Genomic DNA, 19,444 nt, shown 5'->3' with positions numbered 1-19,444 from the left:
AGCAGGGACTCGGCCCAAATTTATCATGGAACTGAAATTTAGCTGTGCCCTGCTTGCCCTGCAGCTGAAGTTACTCAGTCCTGTAGAATCACCTTGCTCAGTGATGTGCGACAGTTCACACTCCCACACCGAGGCACCCAAGAGGAAAGGAGCTGAAGCTGATATGAAAAAGACCAGGAGCAATTTTTATCTTGGATGACAAACGTAGAAAAGTCAGAAGGTGGCTCCAATCCAATACAGTGCCTGCGTCGAGTGTTTTACAATCATCTGATATCAGCAGAAAGACACGAGTGTCCACTGGAGGGTGGCAGAGAGATAAGGCAACATACAGAAGGTGGAGGATCTGGAAGGAGGCTTACTCCATTCCCCTCCTTTCGGGTCTCTGACCCTGTGCTTTCTCTTTCCCCCTCCTCATGTTGAAAAAAGTCATACTTCAACACAGCAAACTTGGCAGGTGATGCGTTGCTTCTGGAGTGTTAAATCGACTCCTACAAATGCACAGGTGGTACAATCTGAAAAAGAGAAAAGTGGTAGATTTGGTTTGGCTGTTCTTATGTTTGTGTTTCACCTTGGGATGTAACATTGCTGCCCCACTTCACCTCCTAGCCCAAGTGTGGGATTCTCTCCACACAGCACAGCCTTACCTTTTGGCTGTTATTCTGCTTTTTTTAGCTTTTCTTTTTGTGGCACAATTAATCTGCGAATGTAAGGCAACACCAATAATAAGGTGAAGACCAACACATGGCCAAGGAAATAAATAGACTTGTACACCTGTAAAGAGAAAGGCAGGATTAAGGATCAACAAGCAGCTTTGAGCCAAGAACATATGAGAAAGCATGGAGGGAAAAGGATCAGTTGCATGGGTTGTCTGTTTGTGGCTACTAAATACCTTCATCCATTTGTCCCAGGTGAAAAGGCAAAATGGCACCAGAGAGTAACCCATAAACATCCAGTGGTTAGCCTGCAGCAGCACATAGAAGATGGGCTGCAAGGCAGTGATGGAGGCCAAAGTGCTTAGGGGAGGACTGTCCCGAACAAGGTTTATGACCTAATTTAAAGAAAAAACAGAATTCTCCTCAGTTGGATGTCCTGTGGCTATATATGCAGGCTCTAGGGCCAAAGTATCTATCCAGCTGTGTAAAATGAATTTTAGTAAACAGTCAAATTTAGTAAAAAAAAAAGTAGCTAAGTACCCCATCCTGCTCAAAGTTTTAATTAAAAAAGAAGTTTAAATATGGAATATTGTTCTCTCAGTACGGGGAGGGAGATTTAGCAGAGGCATTCAGCTCATGTGCTTGTCCTCCAGCCTTTCCAGCTGCCAAGCACTTCAGTTGCCCTCTACTTATATGCCAAGTTCTCCACTTTTCTTCCTGTCAGCTTCTCCAATAAATTTATGGCTTGCTCATGCAGAAGCCAGCAAGCTACTGAACTCTTGAGAACAGAACCGTATCATGTTTGAACACCAATTCCAAAGTGAGCAGCTATTTTTCATATTTAATCCAAGTAAAGCCTTCAGTGTGGCAGTTTCCAGATGCATAGGGAAAGGCTAATGCAGGCCACCCCATTCTGTTAAGTCAGACAAAGCGCACCTGTCTTTCAACGATGACTATAAGCAACTCCATTTGAAAGCACACCAGGTAGCCAGAGTGCAGCCCATGCCAAATGGCCAGGAAGAACAGGGCCAGTGCCTGTGACAGCAGTTTGTTACCCAGGAACTTCAGACGCTTGAAGATGTAGCTAGAGCAGAAAAGAAACAAATTCAAAGTGCTTCTAGTTTATTGTCCATCTTCCGCTCTCCATGTCAGAGGTGCAAGGCACAGGGGAGTGTATGCCTTTGCACACCCTGTGGTGACAGAAACAGCAAGACAGCTCCCCTTACCAGGGCAAAATGTACCTCAGCCCTTGTCTTAGAGAAGTCCCAGCTGACGGGGAGAAGTGGTTCATCTGACAACGCACACAGAATTGAAGGTATTTTACAATTCAGTTGTGTCCCCCAGGAAGTGCCAAACCAAAACCCAGCTGAATCATTGCATAGGGAGCATCAAGAGGCATGATGTAGGAACCAGCTGTTAGAGCAGTTCTGTGTCTGTTTGACCAGGCAGGCTGAAGGGCTTGCTGTAGTCCCATTCTAGCCTCTGCCCTCCTGCTGCCGTCAACAGCTTGCCTATATTAATGAACTGCCCTTTTAGATTGAATGAAAAGATCTGTCTAACCCAGTAACCTGCTTCAAATGGCACAGCAGCAAAACATGCAAGAAAGAGCGTTAAGAACTGAAAACTGGCAGATTCTTCCTCTAGTGGTCCAGTGCTCCCTCTCAGCCTAGAATCTTGGTTCTGTTGACAGACGCTACCAACACATTATAGAAGAGGAATTTTGTCCTGCTCACCGGGCCACCCAAGCATTGGTGTTGATGTTAAAAGAAGCAATGGTCCCCGTGAACAAAGGTGTTGTCTCATACAGCCAGATCTTCATATTGGCACAGGCATCCCACAAAGGCTTTCCACTCTGGTCCTTCCCATTGTACCCCAGACCAACAAGGATGCAGACACCTTCCTATGGAAAAAGGTTCACAAGAAAGATGAGAGGAAAACATTGCCCCTTTTTTTTTTTTGGAAAGGCAGAGGTGGGGAAGCTCTGACTCTCACCGTGTTGAGCAGAGACACCACTGCAGATGGAACAAATGGATTAAAAACTGCCTGCTTTTTTTTAGCTAGCCTTTGCTAACTTAAAGCAAGCTAAACTGACCTGCACTGACCTCCAGATATTTGGATTACTTCCATTTAGTGCTAAGTCCAACAGCATACTAAGTAGCTGCAAAGGTGCTACCTTTGTTCATTTGCCTTTTGTTTCTGGAACAACATCTAGACTCACCGTAACAAGCCAGCAGGTTACATATTTGTAGAGTATAATTTTGCCCCAGATCAATATGTAACCACAACGGAACCAGAAAGGCTTCTCCTGCAGAGATAAAGAGTGAAATAGAATAAAAATTAAAAATGGAGTTGTGTGACAATAATGAGACAAGGTAGATGAGATCTCATCACTGTCTTTCATTTTAATCTGATATATGTGTTGAGACTGGACTGCCAGGCTATTGGCTTACACAAATTTACACATCATTCTCCTTCCTTCAGTAATATTTGGCTGTACTGAAATAGGTACTTTGGGAGGACTCTGGGATTAGTATAATCATCATGGAATTTACACCCTCATTTATTCATGCTGACACAGAAACACTGATCATCTGCAGGTAGAAATTACTTGTTAAGAGTTTTCTAAGAACCTCAAAAATTCTGGTAAGCCTTGCAAGTTACTCTACTGAAGTTCTTTGCATGTAATGGTTAAATGGAAGGTCATTAAAAGGTCACAAAACACATATGTTAGGTTTCCAAAAACAACAGTAGCATCTAAGATTAATTCTCTATTTGTAGAAGTTTTCATTTGGTTCAGTTCAGCTTAACACATTCCTGTTCTGCATCAAATGGAATCCACAGGACAGGCAGTAAAGCCAAATCAGTTGTGGAAAGACTTATCACTAGTTGCTGACTTAACCTATTTTTAAATTGAGGCAAAACTAAAAAAAAAAAAAAAGAAAAAAAGAAAAAGAAGAAAAAATCCACTCTTGTAGATTCAGTGCCTACCAGAGAAGTGGAATTCTTCCACACCCCAGAACTGCCAAATGAATACATACCATATAATCATCTGAGATGAGGTATTCATCAGAGACGTACAGGCTTGACAAGGTATAGGTTACTAGAAACAAGAGACCCAAACTCAGGCGCTTGAGAGCAGGCATAAAACTGAGAAAGAAAAACATGAAGGTCAAAGAATAGCCTTGGAAAGAGACCTTCAAACTCATAATTTTAAAAAGAGAAGTGGAGAAGAGGAGGTAGGGGAGACAGCGATAGGAAGTCACCACATTCCACTGCAGCAGATGCCTCTGTTTGGAAGCTGGGATGCTAACGTTACCACGTTGGGACGGAGTCTATACTAAAGATGTCAAATGGTTGTTGACGTTCATGCCCTGGAACAATGCTAGGACATTACACAGAGAGTTATGAGTAACTTTTGAAAGACTGCCGTGTCTTATAAATCACTTTTGGTCACAGTACTTCAGTGTCCAGGTAAGAAGGCACTCTGCTGCAGGGAACATGTGGAGGATTCAGCATTTTGGGATCTTAGGAAGGTGAAGAGCTAAGTGGCTTTTTATTACCTATTGGGTCTCTGGCCTTGAACGTCAGTCATCTCACCCCTTGCCAGTTTCTGATAGTCTGTCATGGAGAACTGAGGCCCCACCATAAAGGCACCATAGAAATAGGAGAATCCTGAGACCTCCAGCAAGGTAGGAACTCCCCGGACAGCAAATCGCCGCTGCTCAGGGGTCAGGAACTCCTGCACCAAAGGGAGCGGCATTAACATCATCCTAGGGGATCTCATACTAGCTCCGAATGTTATGTTCTCAGGCTACCTCCTTAACGGTCTCAGTTCTTGCTCTCCATGTATATGGAACTTTCCACCTTGTACTTCACGTCCATTCCTCTCCCCAGCCCTCTCTATCCCCACCCCCTCTAAATAGCAACAAGATCCAATAGTTGAGACCAGTTGCACAGACCTCTATTCCCAAATAAGCTCAAAACATGGAAGGGATCTATTGACATGCATCCCTGCCAGCACAGCAGGCATACTAAAAGCACTGTATCTGACCTATTCCAGTCCCTGACTGCAATCACATGTACTCTCCCAAGGCTTTATCGTCCTACACTTCCTACTTCTTGATGCAAGAATTCATTGTCTTTAAATACTTGAAACTTCAGCTTAGGAAATTTCAGCTCAATCTTGTCTTCTTGCAGTCAGCAGTGATTCCATGGATGCTAAAGACTGGGTCAGGCCCCAAACAGGAGCTGGGGAATGCAAATACTTGAAGTAGGATTAAGAGACTGTAGCAAGTGTTCTGCCCTCTCCCACACATTGTGCTGTGCAACTTCTCTCACTGTTTCACCTGTTCTAAAAACAGGGCCCTAACAAATGGTAAAGGGCAACCATTCACAAGGATATGGTAAGACTAAACAAAGGAAAGGAAGATGGGAACTGAGATCCAGTGTTGATGGTCTGCAAGTTAAAGGTACACTACCCACAAGACACAGAGCATTGGGGATCGGGAATCTAAAGCAACAGCTTGGGGGAAGGAGATGGTGGGGAATTTAGAAGCAGGCAGAATAATATTCTGACATGATTGAAATAACTTTTGTCCATCTCTAATCACTACCTGTCTCTGTTCCAAATTATTTCTTTCCACTCCAGAATTCAGTGCCCTCAGACACTCACAGATGCTTCCCTCTCAGCTATGGGTTTTACCAAACATTGAATGCAGCTTGCTAACTTGCATCCTTTGAACTTGATTTTCTGACCTCTAGCTCAATGGAATGGCCCAGAAGAGGGGAGGAGGAATGAAGAAGGAAAGGTGTCTTACTCACCGGATCTTTTCCTCCATCATAGTAATCGATGGCCAGACCTAAAGGTGAGAAACAACTATTTGAAGCCCTGGGATGGGCTGGTTGGGCTGAGCAAGCAGTCCTCTCTTCCCTGAGGTACGGGTTGCAGAGTGCAAGAGATAGGAAGGAGATGTCACTCACCAATCAACTTGAGCGTCAAGACACAGTGCGGCATTGTCCACTTGATGTCATAATGCTCTGTGGCTGTGAAGTAATATCCAGCCATAAGGTATATCTGAAAGAAACCATTGTTTGGGTTATTCAAACTAATTCCTCCAGCTGGTTTTGATCTGTCTCCACTTTTCCACCCACAGTTGCTACTGGGAAGTGCAAAACTGAACAGAGGGCTCCTTTATACAAACCGATGCAGTAAGAAAGAGAGTTTTACCATCTGAAAGAAGAACGTGGTGAAGACGGCAGTGATTGTGCGACCCATAAGTCTCAGTATAAGGAACTGGATGAGGACACATAGCAGGGAATGAAAGAACTGCATGCCTGTGGAGGGGGGGAAAAAGAGAGAGATGAAGTAGAAATGACATTTTCCCATTATAGGCCCTCCCAAATCGCAGCACGCCCTGGACCAGGCAGCGCTCTTCCCAAACGCAACTTACCAAAATTGAAGTAAGCAATTGAGAGTCCTGTGAACACATTGTAGAGATGAATGAGGTAGGTCTCCTTCTGGAAGAGGAAATAGCGCTGGAACAAGGCAAAAGGATATCCTGAGTAGACGACGAAAAAAAAAAAAAGATGAGAGAGTTGTAAATTAATGTAGACAAGCGTTCGTAATGGTCCAGATTATAGCTTTCTTGAACATGTAATTAGGAACATGTACTTTACATAGATACATCATCAACACAGGTCATGGTATACGTTCCTGATACTGTATTTCCAATCTGGGGGATAGAAGCCAGATGACTTATTCTTTGTATTATACAGAAGAAATGTATAATACGTATAAACATATAATGTTCCTTTAATAGGAACGTTATTATATCAAAGTTGACATTGAAGTGCAAGAAATTCCAGGATTACAGCTTCTGGCCTCATTCAATAGATATGGATAATGCTGAAACACATGAATCCAAATTCTGTGACAAATACAGTGAATGTGGCAAGAAGCTAGATTAAAAAAAAAGGGGGGGGGGAGGGGGGAATTTAATGGTTAATACCGTTATATTGTCCTAAAAAAATCAATCCCTGCTCCCACCTCAATGAGTTCTTATATGATGCTGACCAACTTTAACCCTAGAGTTCCCCAAATGATCTCCAGTAGCATATTCTTTCTTTTCTAACTCTCTAACTTTAGATTTGTATCTGATTTGTGAAGTACTGGGCATACAAAGCTGTAACTAAAATCCACGGGGACTACGCATGTAGTAGTTTAGAAAAAAAATCAGTCAGAAGCATATCATATGGAGCAGCTAAGAGAACTGGAAGGAGATTTTTCCTTGCATTTTCTGCATGTTAGTTCCCAGTCCAATTTAGGAATGCCTCCAGATTATTCATTTGTGGCTCTAGTGAGAAGCAAACATTTGTGAAGTACTCTGGTAGTACGGTGAGAAGTGCCATACAGAAACCCATGAGTAAATTAAATTGTCATCTATGTGAGGTTCACATAGCATGCAATAAACATTGTCACGTTAGACATGTATTAAAACATAATATATTTATTGACACAGGAAGCGTTGTCCATCTCATGAGTATGTGAAGTCTGTTCACACAATTAGTGTTTCTAAAGACACATGCACAACAAGCTGAATTGGGATAGCAGAAGCAACTTTAATTCTGGCATTTCATAACTTACTGCTTTACTTTGCAAGCTTGTGTTCTTTTATCCTGATTAAAAACAAAATAAAAAAAAATCTCTTCTACCAAAAAAAAAAAAAAAAAAGGAAATTCATCACATACTGGCATCCACACTGCTTATTAGCCTAGCTGAAATCTGTAGCAGTGGACAGATCTCTGGTACCTGCACTAATGGAGTAATAGTAGCAGTAGGTAGTCATGTTTTATATGGAGCAGTAATAAAAGGTGATGAAATGCACATTTTGCCTTGAAGTGTTTGATGGATGAAAGGTTTCCAATAAGCAAGGCCAAATCTAGTCACTACTGTGAGAGGAAAGGAGAAACTCTGTCACATTATCTAAAATACACGTATTGCAGTCTGTCAGTGCTAACAGGCTGAGGCATGACTGGAGTCATTTCAAGGTCCTTTCTGTCCCCCACAAACCCCTTGGGAAGGAGTCCCAGAGTTTGGGACTTTTGGGCTCCCTTCTAGATCCCAGACGGTGGCATGCTCTGCTGAGCCCAGGTGTGTACCTGCTGCTCCTTGAAACTGAGCTGCTGCTTCCCATTTCCTCAGCCTCTTGCCACCCCTCTTTCAGTCTTCCCTGCCTCCTCATTCCTGTTCCTTCCTCCTTTTGTGTCCTGCACCGGTTTCCACGCCACAGGCTGCTTTCTCAGACTGAGCAGCTGGCCAGCCCCACATACCACAGTCCTTCACCCGCAAAGCCTGGCAACTTCACTCCTGCACACTCATCCAGTTTGTTCTTCCCTTCCGCAGCAGCAGCTCCAAATTCCCCTACAAAATGCCTTACCCAAACCATCCCTTTCCCTTCCTGCTCCAACACCAGAATCAGAGGTATGTGCCTCTGCTGTCCCCGAATGCCAAGCTGAGGAGGAAAGAGGGAATCAGCAAAGAGAGTTCATCACACAGGCTCCCTGGGGATACAGGAGTAAGTCAAAGAGTTAGAGCAATTCACATGATTAAAAAAAAAAAAAAAAAAAAAAAAAAAAAAGGAAGTCATATTGTCTATCAGCCTTATATGCAGAAACATATAGACAGGGATTCTTTTTTCTCATGTCAATTTTCCTGCTGACAACAGATTTGTGAAATGGAAAGTAGTAAAAAAAAAAAAAAATAAAGTGTTACCATCAGATCAGAAGTTAAGATACTGCGGTTTACTGTGGAAAAATATTTCCCCCTTTTGAGCAAGGGGGAGAAAGATCCGATCAGAAATATAGGCAAAGCACAATTTATTGCTGTTCGTTGACACTTACGGTTTTAAAACCACATTTTCAAGGATTTCCCACTCTCTCAAAAATCAGTACCATCTTGCAAAACATTCCGTTTTCATCAGAAAAGAAATATTTTTTTGGCTCCAGCTGTAGATAGAATTAAATTATGACTGAATACTATAATATATCTCAAGTTTCTAAAAGCCAGAAATTTTATCTATTTTATCACATCCCCAACTAATATTCCTACTCTTTAAAAGACCTGTCACACGTACTCCTTTTTAGCTCTATGCAGGAGATCATATCATGGTTTGGGTAATGCTGCTCTGAAGCAGAAAGAATTATGAGCCCTTGCAAATAGAGAGCTACTAGCATGCACAGCATATATGTTTTTAGAAAGCCATAAATTTAAATCCCGGTCTTGTACTACATGGGTGCTGTTCCAGTTCAAAAGTCACAACGTCAGCCTAAATTCTTCTGATATCCAGAGCAACTTGCTAGTACTCTGGACTGCAATTTAGTTACAGTTTTGCTGCACGCAAGGTAATTTTCTCAGTTTTACAACTGGGCCAGTTCCACGCTGCAGATATAAACTTTAACCCCCAAATGGCAGTGGATACTGAATATCAATGGCCATCCTGCTGAGGCCCATGCATTTTTGAACACTTGTAAACTATCTATTAAATAACGAATTATTCCTACCGATAACAATGGCAGTACTCCCGCTCCACTATGGTGTTCTTGAAGCAGCCTGAATTAGCACAGCAAAAGCAGGAGAGCAGGTTTTGAAGTTACCGTTGCCACCTGACAAGCTTGCTGTCACATTTGGATATGTTGGCGGGCAGGATGCTGCGCTGCTTTGCTTTTGCCATTCAGAAGCAACAGGACGGGAGTCCCCGCTCCTTGCTGCTGAGGGACCCTGCACAGCATCTCCCAGCCTGCCAAACTCCTCTTTCACAGCTCCCTCAGGCAGAGCGGACTGAGGCAGGAAACCAGCTGTAATACTCCTGGAGAAAACAGAAGGTGACCTCCTGATCCAAGGTAATTCTCCTCCTCTACACACCATGGAGTTGAAAAGCAGTCTGTACGCAGAGTTGGGTTTTGCCTCTAGACAGACTTTCTATAGAAGGGAATTAGCAACTGACATAAAAGGAGCAAATTAGCCGAGACATGCTGCTGCTGATAAATTCATCCTCTTTTTTTTTTTTTTTTTTTAACCTCACAGGAACAAGAGGATGACCTCTGGTTAAAAGAATCCCGACACTGGAAGGAAAGGACAAGGTCAGCTTCTTCAACACAGCCATTTGGGAGAGTAATGGGCCACTGCACAACGCCCAGGTTGTCCACAGATACAAGAATCTAATTGAGCAAAACAAGTAAATGATCGAGAGGCTGGAGGCAGGAGGAAAGTTCTACTAATTCCAAGCAAAAATAGCACTGCCAGAAGTTTGCCATCTTCTGGAATGGGCGATTAAGATGCCTGTCTTTTTCTGGAGATAAAGCTACAAATAAGAACACCAGAAACATTCTTTTAATATCTGCTCCATTTATTTCCCCTTTTATAAGTGTTAGCTTCATTTTGTCTTCAAGAGAGCAGATCAGACCATTTTTCCTCTTCTCCCTTTTGCTGATCAGTTAACTCCACTGTTGTTAACATCTAACAGATCAATTGTCTCCATTTTCTTATAAGAATGCTAAAACTAAAAGGAAGGGGACAACAGGAAAAAGACGTTAAAATATAAGCTTTACCTAATATTTTGACTTCAAAGGTGTTCTCGTTCTGTCTATAATACTGCAAAAGTCCCACACTTCGTTTAAGACTGAGTGCATATATGTGAGTATTTCAATTCAGCTCAGGAGTGTACTTTTGAAGTCCACTTACAGTGCTTTAGTTTGCATACCAGAACCATCTCAAAGCATGTGAACACAACTCTCTTCAGATGAAACTGAACTGAAAATGCACTCCAATGGGTGCTCAGTCCGTACAACTGGACTGAAGCAAATCCAAAGTAAATGCCCAAAACCCACATAGTGAAGACATCAGGTACTGCACACAAACCAGTTTTTTGCTCTACAGATCTGCTCCTACTGTGCCATTTTACTTGCTAATGTAGACACAGTCAGTCTGTAGCATTACGCAGTGCTCTCTTTTTTTTATTATTTAAAGAATAAGATGTATTTGAAGTTAAGAGTTTAAAAAAGGCAGCACATGAGTGCTCTGTGACAGGGCTGGTTTTAGCACCTGTGACAGGATGGTGCTGCCTCTTACAACTTCTCCCATCTCTTACCCGTTAAAACCAGTTGTTTGCCTCCCCTTCAGTAAGGTTCTTGCTTGGCTTACCAGCTGGGGACTTGATTTGGGATAAGTCATCAGCTATGGGTGACCAGAAGGAGAAATTCACTGAGCCTAAAAATCTTCAGGATGCAGAGAGCAGGAATAAGCAGAGGGTGTAAAAAACTGTTAAGAGGTAGAAGAGGAGGAGGTAAGACCACTTGCAAGCAAAGCAGCTGGTTTCTGGCACCTATTCAGAAGGAACGTGTTACTTTCTGCAGGTCACAGCTATGTCTGTAGATGAGGGTTTTTTGTAGAGCAGTGCTTTTCCTGGCAGGTCTGGGCAGATCAGCAGGGTCAGTTCTGGCTCAGGGCTGTAAACAGTATGTTGGCCCCCCTTCCATATTATGCAGCAGAACATGCCAGGTACCTTGCAAGCCACTGTGTAATAGTATGGCCAGATAAACATCTTGAATTCTTCGGGATCATACAGCCACACAAGAAATAAGATCAACCTAAAATCTTAAATACACAGTGCCACAAGGCCTTCTGTATCCTGGTTTACACTTTGAGTGGTGACAGCAGGAAAGAAATGTCTCCTCTCACGGGAGGACAAGAGCAGCAGCACAGAAACCCTCATCTCTCCTTCGTACTGCTGGAGGGGTTCCCTCCGTTTCTTCTCTGAGAGACTAGGACAGCATTGGTTCAGACTGCTTACTCCGGCAACCAGAAAGCAACTCTGTAGGTACGGAGCTGAGACCATTGGCATCTTGCATGCTGACCTAAAGACAGAGTTTCTCCTGGGGGAACACCAGGCCCTGGACCTACTGAAGAATGCAAGGTAGAGTATATCTCTCAAAAGACGTTTTCATATGATTGACAGACATTATTGTACTAGACATACCACAATTTTTTAAAATTACAGGGTCCAGAACTATGCTTCAAGTCTTACTGCTGTTGACAATATTGCCAAATTGCAGACCAACTTCTTCAAAGGTTGTTTATGCAAATCTTCACATACAGGAAGTCTGAAGTAAGTTTTTAATCTTGTACAATGGACTCTATTCTAGTTGTATGCTTTGCTTCAAAATTGCAGGATGTATAAAAGGTGTCTCTGATTTAAATACAAAGCTGTGACTAAAATCCCCATAATATACTCAGCAGTTACAATCTTCATTTGTTCACTGAGAAAACGTGGTGCCCTTTAGGACTACTCCAATTTTTGTTCTTAGCTGCTCTTCCTTCCTCCTTTCTCCTTCTCTCATTCTCCCCTGTATTTAATTTTGTTTCAGTAGTGGCAGAATGTTAAAAGTTTTAAATGACCTCTTTTGGTTATTTCAGATCATGACTAAGTGAACATTCTTATTCTGAATCAAGAGAGTCCATTCAGACTATTTTTTCAACAATAATTCAGCTTTCTCCAGAAATTAACGTAAGAAGTTGCAAAGTCCTTTGCAATTCTTCCTCTTTTGCAGAAAGCTAATTTTACCAGTTTCTGGTAAACAGTGAACAGTGAAACCCTGAACAGTGAAACCCTAGAAATAGTTGTTGCAGTAGGACTGCACAGTGTAGATGGCAAACTGCATCACAGAGGGAGAAATAAGCAACAACTTTTCAATCCATCTTGGGAACAGAGTACCGCGCTTTGTCTTCATGGTCTTGTTCTGAAATAATTCAGCAGTATTAGCTGCAGCCAACAAAAATAATTTTCTTCCTGAATCTATGCAAACACCTGAAATGGAGGAAGTAAAGGAAAAGCCATACCTTGCCTGTCCTAATGCCATTTCCAGCTTTTAGAAATGCCTTTCATTTATACCCCATGCCATCCTATGAAGTGGTATCAGCACTAGTAGCATTACCAACACCCTCAAGGTTTTCGGTCACATTAAAAGGATTGTAAGCTAAGCCGCAATTAAACAAACATTTCTTTTCATGTTAGCGCTGGGTTAAGGAACTCTTCTCGCTCTCCTTTCGTGCTGCTCTGGAGTGGTGATTGGCACTTCCTTTTAATGTAATGGTGTAATGCTTTACTACCCATCCATTAAGCAGGAAAGCTTAAGGAGTCAATCCCCTCAGTGGTTCAATCTACATGACCTGCCAGAGTACTAAACTAGAGGCGAGGCTGTTTTGCATGCCTTTAAGCCTTCTGTCTGAAGTTATGCCTTCAATTGCATGTAATTAAGAGATACTGAGTGAGGGAGAAAGGACAAGGAAATGTGCAGCTCCAAACCAGGATGGTTTGGTATACATTTCAGGTATGCAGGGGAAAGAGATGTGAGTGGGTTCCCAGTCCCTGATCCCCAGACTTTTAATACAAATGCTAAAGATCCATTAAGACTTTATGCAAAATAGACAGTGGCCCACATCAGGAAGGGACACTGTGCTGTCTCAGGGGCTTGGTGTCAACACTGGATGTGGAACATTTGTAACAACACACACAAATCTCGGACTTAATGAATCTACTGACTGCAGTGGGCATCTCTTCTTATCATTAAGATGATAATTATCTGCTGTTCATTTCAAATAAGTGGTTTTGCTCACCCATAGGACACCAAGCAGGAAACAGCCTTCCAATGTCATGTTCTAGCTTATTGCTAGTAAGAAGGAAGAAGGAACTCTGAGAGTATGTTCAAGGTACATTCTGCAAAGGTATCACTTTACTGTATGCATCTGCCTCCACACACGCTTTTCTGCATCAGTACTTGTTAGACTAGTCCCTTGTTTGGTTCAGTTGACTAACCTGGTAGTAAACTATCTGCTTTTTCTGGTTTAGGTTTCTGCCAGGCAAGTAAATTCCATCAGATCGTAATTAAAGTACCAGAGACAGATGTGGGAGAAAGGAAAGCAGGACTTCTCCCATTCAGCTGTGGGGAGCTGCTAGATTAATTCATGCTGACTTATGTGCATGTCCTCTATATGTTTCCTACTACTTTTTTCTTTATAGAAGTTTGGTTTAACTAACTTCTAAGTTAAGTTCAAAATGATAGTTCAATCCCCTACATTTACCCTTGATGTGAAGAATGTTTTGGTTTAGTTTGATCTTACACATCGTAGATTAAATCAGGCAGAAATAAGTCTGGTCCAGACCACAGTTATGAAGTGACACAACTTTTCTTGCATGCCTTTTTAAAAATTATACTTTTAGTTAGCCAAAGGAACTTTATTTTGACAGAACACACAATAGCAGCTGTATCCCTTCAAATATACTTTTAGGTTCTGAGAAAAGCTTGTATTTCCTATCTGCTAGGTGACTACACCACCAAAAGCTTTCAAAACCCAAAGTTTCATTGGGCATCTGCAGAGGTTTATGTAGACAGCATGTATACATACATTTGAATTAATGTTTTGGGAGCTATAACCTCCCGCGCAATTGTTAGCCCACATCGTAACTCTAGCCCTGCCTTAATCATTTTACATGTGACTTAACTATGTCTTGTTTAGGTAAGCATAAGCAGCATGTGTTTTGCAACATGCTCCACGTTGCAGGTGGAGTGCAGCACAACAGCTAAGTGGTCTTCTGGCCACTTAGCTAGCAAGCTTTGCTCAGCCTACCTGGTAGTCCCCGTGATGACATGCCACTCCCGCATAGTTCCATGACTGCTGCAGACACTAATAATGTCTCTTGGCAGAAAGCTGCCCTGCACTCGGACAGGGCGACATCTCAGCAGGGCTGTGGAGATTCCTAAGCGTACACCCCTCCCGACACATGCTCATGGGGAATTTGATGCACATGCAGTACCTGGCACTCACGCAAAGACAGCGGAACAACTGCAAACAAAGTTCTTGCGCCCAAAACAGTGCTCACCACGCAGACCCAAACCAGACTCGTTTCGCAGCACGCCGAATGCCAGCACCACGGCGACTGGCTCCACAGGTCTCAAAGCCAGGCTCTCCCCCTCGCCCCCGGACGCGGGGTGCCTGCACCCCTTTCACAGGCAGCCTGCCAGGACCGCACCCCCACCTCCCTGCGGGGAAACCGACCGGCTACCCGCCCCGCTTCAGAGCGGGTTCCCCCTCTCCACCCAGAGAGGCGGAGGGTCGCCCCAGGCTCCCACACCGCCAGCTGCTGCGAGGCGCGTCCCGAACTCCCCACCGCGTCGTGGCACAAGCCGGGCACACGCCGCCCTCCGCCGGCCGGGCCGGGCCGGGCCGTGGCGGGGCGGGGCCGGTGGCGGCGCGGGGCTCGCCCGCCGGCTCCGCGCGCACACGTGGCCTGGCACGGCGGCGCTGACACAGGTGCAGCTCCGCGCCGGCAAGCCACTGCCCGGCCCTGGCCTCCGCGCGGCATGGCATGGCATGGCACGGCACGGCACGGCACGGCACGGCGCGGCGCGGCGCGGCGGCGGAGTCGCTCGGCCCCACGGCGAGCGGGGCGCCCGACCCGTCACCCCCAACCGCCGCGCCCTCTGCCCTTCCTTACCCATCAGGATGGACACGATGAGGCGCAGCGCCTGCTCCGACGAGCCCAGGGCCTCTGCCAGCTGGGCCAGGCCCCAGCCGGACCCCGCCACCGCCATCTTCTCCCCCGGCCGCCCCGCCGGCCGGTCGCTCCTCGAACCCGGCAGCAGCACCAGCCACCGCGGCCCCCGCACCGCTCACGACCCCCTCCGCGCCCATTGGCTGCGCCGGGCCGGCCACGCCCCCATGGCGCTTTCGATTGGACAGCCGGTGGCAGCGGGGCAGGGCCCTGCGCTCACTAAGGCAAAGGTTACCCCGCGAGTGGGCGGTGCCGCGGGGCTGTCCCCGCTAGCCAATGATCGGAGAAAGCGCTTCCGAAGGCGGGGCTCGGTCTGGGCGGTAGGGAGGCGGGGCCAGGCAGGCGAGGCGGAGCCCGCCTCTCCATTGGCTGTGGCGGGACAGGAGAGAGCCAGGCAGGGAGGGGTAGGGGACGGGGCGGGGCAGGGGTTATTTGCGGGCAAGAGGCGCGCGGGATGGGCGGCGCGGGACCAATGGTTGTGCGAGTGGGGCAGGGACAGGGGCGGACCCTGGGTCTGGGTCTCGGCCTCGCCTTGGGGCGCTGTTTTGCCGGCTGGGGACAAGGCGCGCTACTGAACCACCCCAGTGCTGCCGGGTCCCGCCAGCCCAGTGGCTCCTGGAAGACAGACAGTCGGTGCTTGGCTCTTGTGGCCCGGAGGGGCCCACTTCCCATACCAGACATTATGGCAGCACCTGTCGCTCGCCCTGTCCCTGTGGCACCCAACTCTTTGTAGTAACTGGGCGGCTCTGCCTACACAGCCTCCTCATAACTCATCCGTTGGAGGAGCATGTCCTAGTTGTGTCCCTTCGTGCAGACGTCCATGAGTGCACCCCAAGTTCTCTTCCTCAGCAAAAGCGTCAGGTGCAATGGATGTGATCCTCTTCCCCTTGTTTGTGTTACCATTTTCTTGCTGTGTCATTCAGGTGGGTAGTGTTGCCCAAACTTAGCTGGAGGGGCAAACACAGACTCACACAAAGGTTTATATGAAAAGGGACCTCCGGAGGTCTCTGAGCCAAACCCCTGCTCACAAGCAGGACTCCAAAGCTGGATCAGGTTGCTCAGGGCATTGCCTGGGCAATTGCTGTACATTTTCAAGGGTGGAGAGCTCCCAGCCTCCCTGGGGACCTCAGCCAGTGCTGAATCATGCTTTGGGGGAAGCATTTTTGTCCAGATTATACTCTGAATTGCCTCTGTTGCAAGTTATGCCCATTGCCTCTTGTCCTGGGAAGGGTCTGACTCCATCCTCTTTTTAATTACCTTTTAGGCAGTAGCACCTATTAGATCCCATTCCTTGCCAAATCTGACTGGGAGAGGGACTGACTGGCAACATAGAATCACAGAATCACAGAATCTTATAGGTTGGAAAAGACCTTTAAGATCATCGAGTCCAACCGTAAACCTAACACTGCCAAGACCACCACTACACCATGTCCCTAAGCACCTCATCCAAACGTCCTTTAAATACCTCCAGGCGACTCAACCACTTCCCTGGGCAGCCTGTTCCAATGCTTGATAACTCTTTCAGTGAAGAAAAATTTCCTAATATCTAGTCTAAACCTCCCCTGGCGCAACTTGAGGCCATTTCCTCTTGTCCTATCACTTGTTACCTGGGAGAAGAGACCAACCCCCACCTGTCTACAACCTCCTTTCAGGTAGTTGTAGAGAGCGAGAAGGTCTCCCCTCAGCCTCCTTTTCTCCAGGCTAAACAATCCCAGCTCCCTCAGCTGCTCCTCATAAGACTTCTGCTCCAGACCCTTCACCAGCTTCGTTGCCCTTCTCTGGACTCGCTCCAGCACCTCAATGTCTCTCTTGTAGTGGGGGGCCCAAAACTGAACACAGTATTCGAGGTGCGGCCTCACCAGTGCCGAGTACAGGGGCACGATCACTTCCCTAGTCCTGCTGGCCACGCTATTTTTGATACAAGCCAGGATGCCATTGGCTTTCTTGGCCGCCTGGGCACACTGCTGGCTCATATTCAGGCGGCTGTCAACCAACACCCCCAGGTCCTTCTCTGCCAGGCAGCTTTCCAGCCACTCTTCCCCAAGCCTGTAGCGTTGCATGGGGTTGCTGTGGCCCAAGTGCAGGACCTTGCACTTGGCCTTGTTAAACCCCATACAATTGACCTCAGCCCATCGATCCAGCCTGTCCAGGTCCCTCTGCAGAGCCTGCCTACCCTCCAGCAGATCAACACTCCCACACAACTTGGTGTCATTTGCAAACTTACTGAGAGTGCACTCGATCCCTTCGTCCAGATCATTAATAAAGATATTAAACAGAACTGGCCCCAACACAGAGCCCTGGGGAACACCGCTTGTGACCGGCCGCCAACTGGAGTAAACTCCATTCACCACCACTCTTTGGGCCTGGCCGTCCAGCCAGTTCTTTACCCAGCGAAGAGTACACCCGTCCAAGCCATGAGCAGCCAGTTTCTCCAGGAGAATGCTGTGGGAAACGGTGTCAAAGGCTTTACTGAAGTCTAGATAGACAACATCCACAGCCTTCCCCTCATCTACTAGGCAGGTCACCTTGTCATAGAAGGCGATCAGGTTGGTCAAGCAGGACCTGCCTTTCCTGAACCCATGCTGGCTGGGCTTGATCCCTTGGTTATTCTCTACATGCCGTGTGATAGCACTCAGGATGATCTGCTCCATCAGCTTCCCCGGCACCAAGGTCAGGCTGACAGGCCTGTAGTTCCTTGGGTCCTCCTTCTGGCCCTTCTTGAAGATGGGCGTCACATTAGCTAATCTCCAGTCAGCAGGGACCTCCCCAGTTAGCCAGGACTGCTGGTAAATGATGGAAAGGGGCTTGGTGAGCCCACACAGACAGAACATGCCCACACAGACCTCATTTACTTAGGAGACCAGGCTAAAAACCTTGCCTCCTCTTGCCCTTCTCTTTTCCAGGCTAAGCAAATCCGGATTCCTCAGTATCGATGCTCTGGTCACATATCCAGTGGTCCTCCACTGGGCTCTTTCCAGTTTGTTCACACCTCTCTTGCGCTGGGGAGCCCATAATGGACACAGTGTACCAAATACAACTTTAGCTGTGCCGTACAGAGGGAAATAAAAATTCCTCTCCACTCATTGACTATGCTGTCATTCGTGCCACCCAGCTGTTAGCTTTCACTGCTACAAGGCTGCATCACGGGCTGGTGTGCCAGCATCCCCAGGATCTCTTCTGCTGAGCTGCTTCTCAGCCCATTGTCTCCCAGTCTGTGCTGGCACATTGGATTACTCTGCCTTAGGTGCAGCTCTGACCACGAGGTTATGGTGTGGCTGTGGGGTGGGCTCACATGCTGGGAACAGGCCTTGGTGGGCATGGGTTTCACTTTAAATGATGTGTTTTTTCTCCTATCTTCCTTTCCCTGCCCCATAGCGGCAAAGGCACAGATCCAGAGAAGGAAGGAAATAGTCTTGAAAGTGCAGTTTTCCCTGCACATTGGGCAAGTGCAGCAGAAGATGGAGGGAGTGCAGAGACTAGAACAGATAAGGAATGAGAAAAATGAAGGAATGGTTTGACAGAAACCTCACAAAATTCAGAAAAACAAATGCACCCGACATAATGTGTGGCTTAATGTGGGGCTAAGGAAGAACTGAGCCAGAGTCACTTCAGAGGTCCACAGTGAAACAGTGAGAAGCAACTGTCTCAAGCTGCCACAAAGGACGTTTCAGTTGGACTGAAGGATAGTTCATATTGGGAGCAGGTGCTTAGAGAGGCTGGGAAACTTCAGCCTTGGAGATGTTCAGAAGATGCCTGGACAAGACCCCAAGGCTCACAGAAGGTGAGAAAAATGGAATTGAAGAGTAATCAGTGCAGTAAGGAAGTGCAAGAAGAATGGGAGATCTTGGCCTTGACCTCCAGAAGTCCCCTGAAGGCAGTGTAAGGTGCAGAGTGGCAGGCCAAGATGGTTAGTAGGGGTTTAAAAACCCTCCTGTATTGCTGACTCCATCAGGTTAGACTTTACAAATAGGTTACTGTATTTGTTCACCCTAACTGGTCACTGTTTGCCAAACTTTTTGCAAAGTCCAAGCACTGACTGAATATCAATCTGTCATTTCCATGTTTAATTGGGTATTTATGGTGTTTAGGCCAGTTTCCTAAGTAAATGAGGCCTACGTGAACATGCTGACTCTCTGTCCCTCCCCCAGTCATGTTTGACAAGGAATGGGCATCTCAAACTTCTAT

At 46.1% G+C, this 19,444-nt stretch overlaps 1 protein-coding gene across 1 annotated transcript; it reads right to left on the bottom strand.

Annotated features, from left to right (window-relative positions):
• Positions 1-164: 164 nt before the first annotated feature.
• On the bottom strand, positions 165-15,399 carry LPCAT3 (lysophosphatidylcholine acyltransferase 3). The gene is given in 14 exon segments (XM_075510571.1): positions 165-512; positions 645-771; positions 890-1,048; positions 1,590-1,737; positions 2,387-2,553; positions 2,872-2,958; positions 3,692-3,800; positions 4,214-4,392; positions 5,475-5,512; positions 5,634-5,727; positions 5,881-5,987; positions 6,104-6,211; positions 15,203-15,356; positions 15,358-15,399. Coding segments are annotated over 13 exon segments (1,509 nt in total). The 3' UTR covers positions 165-512; positions 645-654.
• Positions 15,400-19,444: the final 4,045 nt, after the last annotated feature.

This window comes from Mycteria americana, chromosome 1 (genome assembly GCF_035582795.1).
Source record: "Mycteria americana isolate JAX WOST 10 ecotype Jacksonville Zoo and Gardens chromosome 1, USCA_MyAme_1.0, whole genome shotgun sequence".
Classification (NCBI taxonomy): Eukaryota; Metazoa; Chordata; class Aves; order Ciconiiformes; family Ciconiidae; genus Mycteria; species Mycteria americana.
This window is presented reverse-complemented; position numbering and strand designations above follow the sequence as displayed.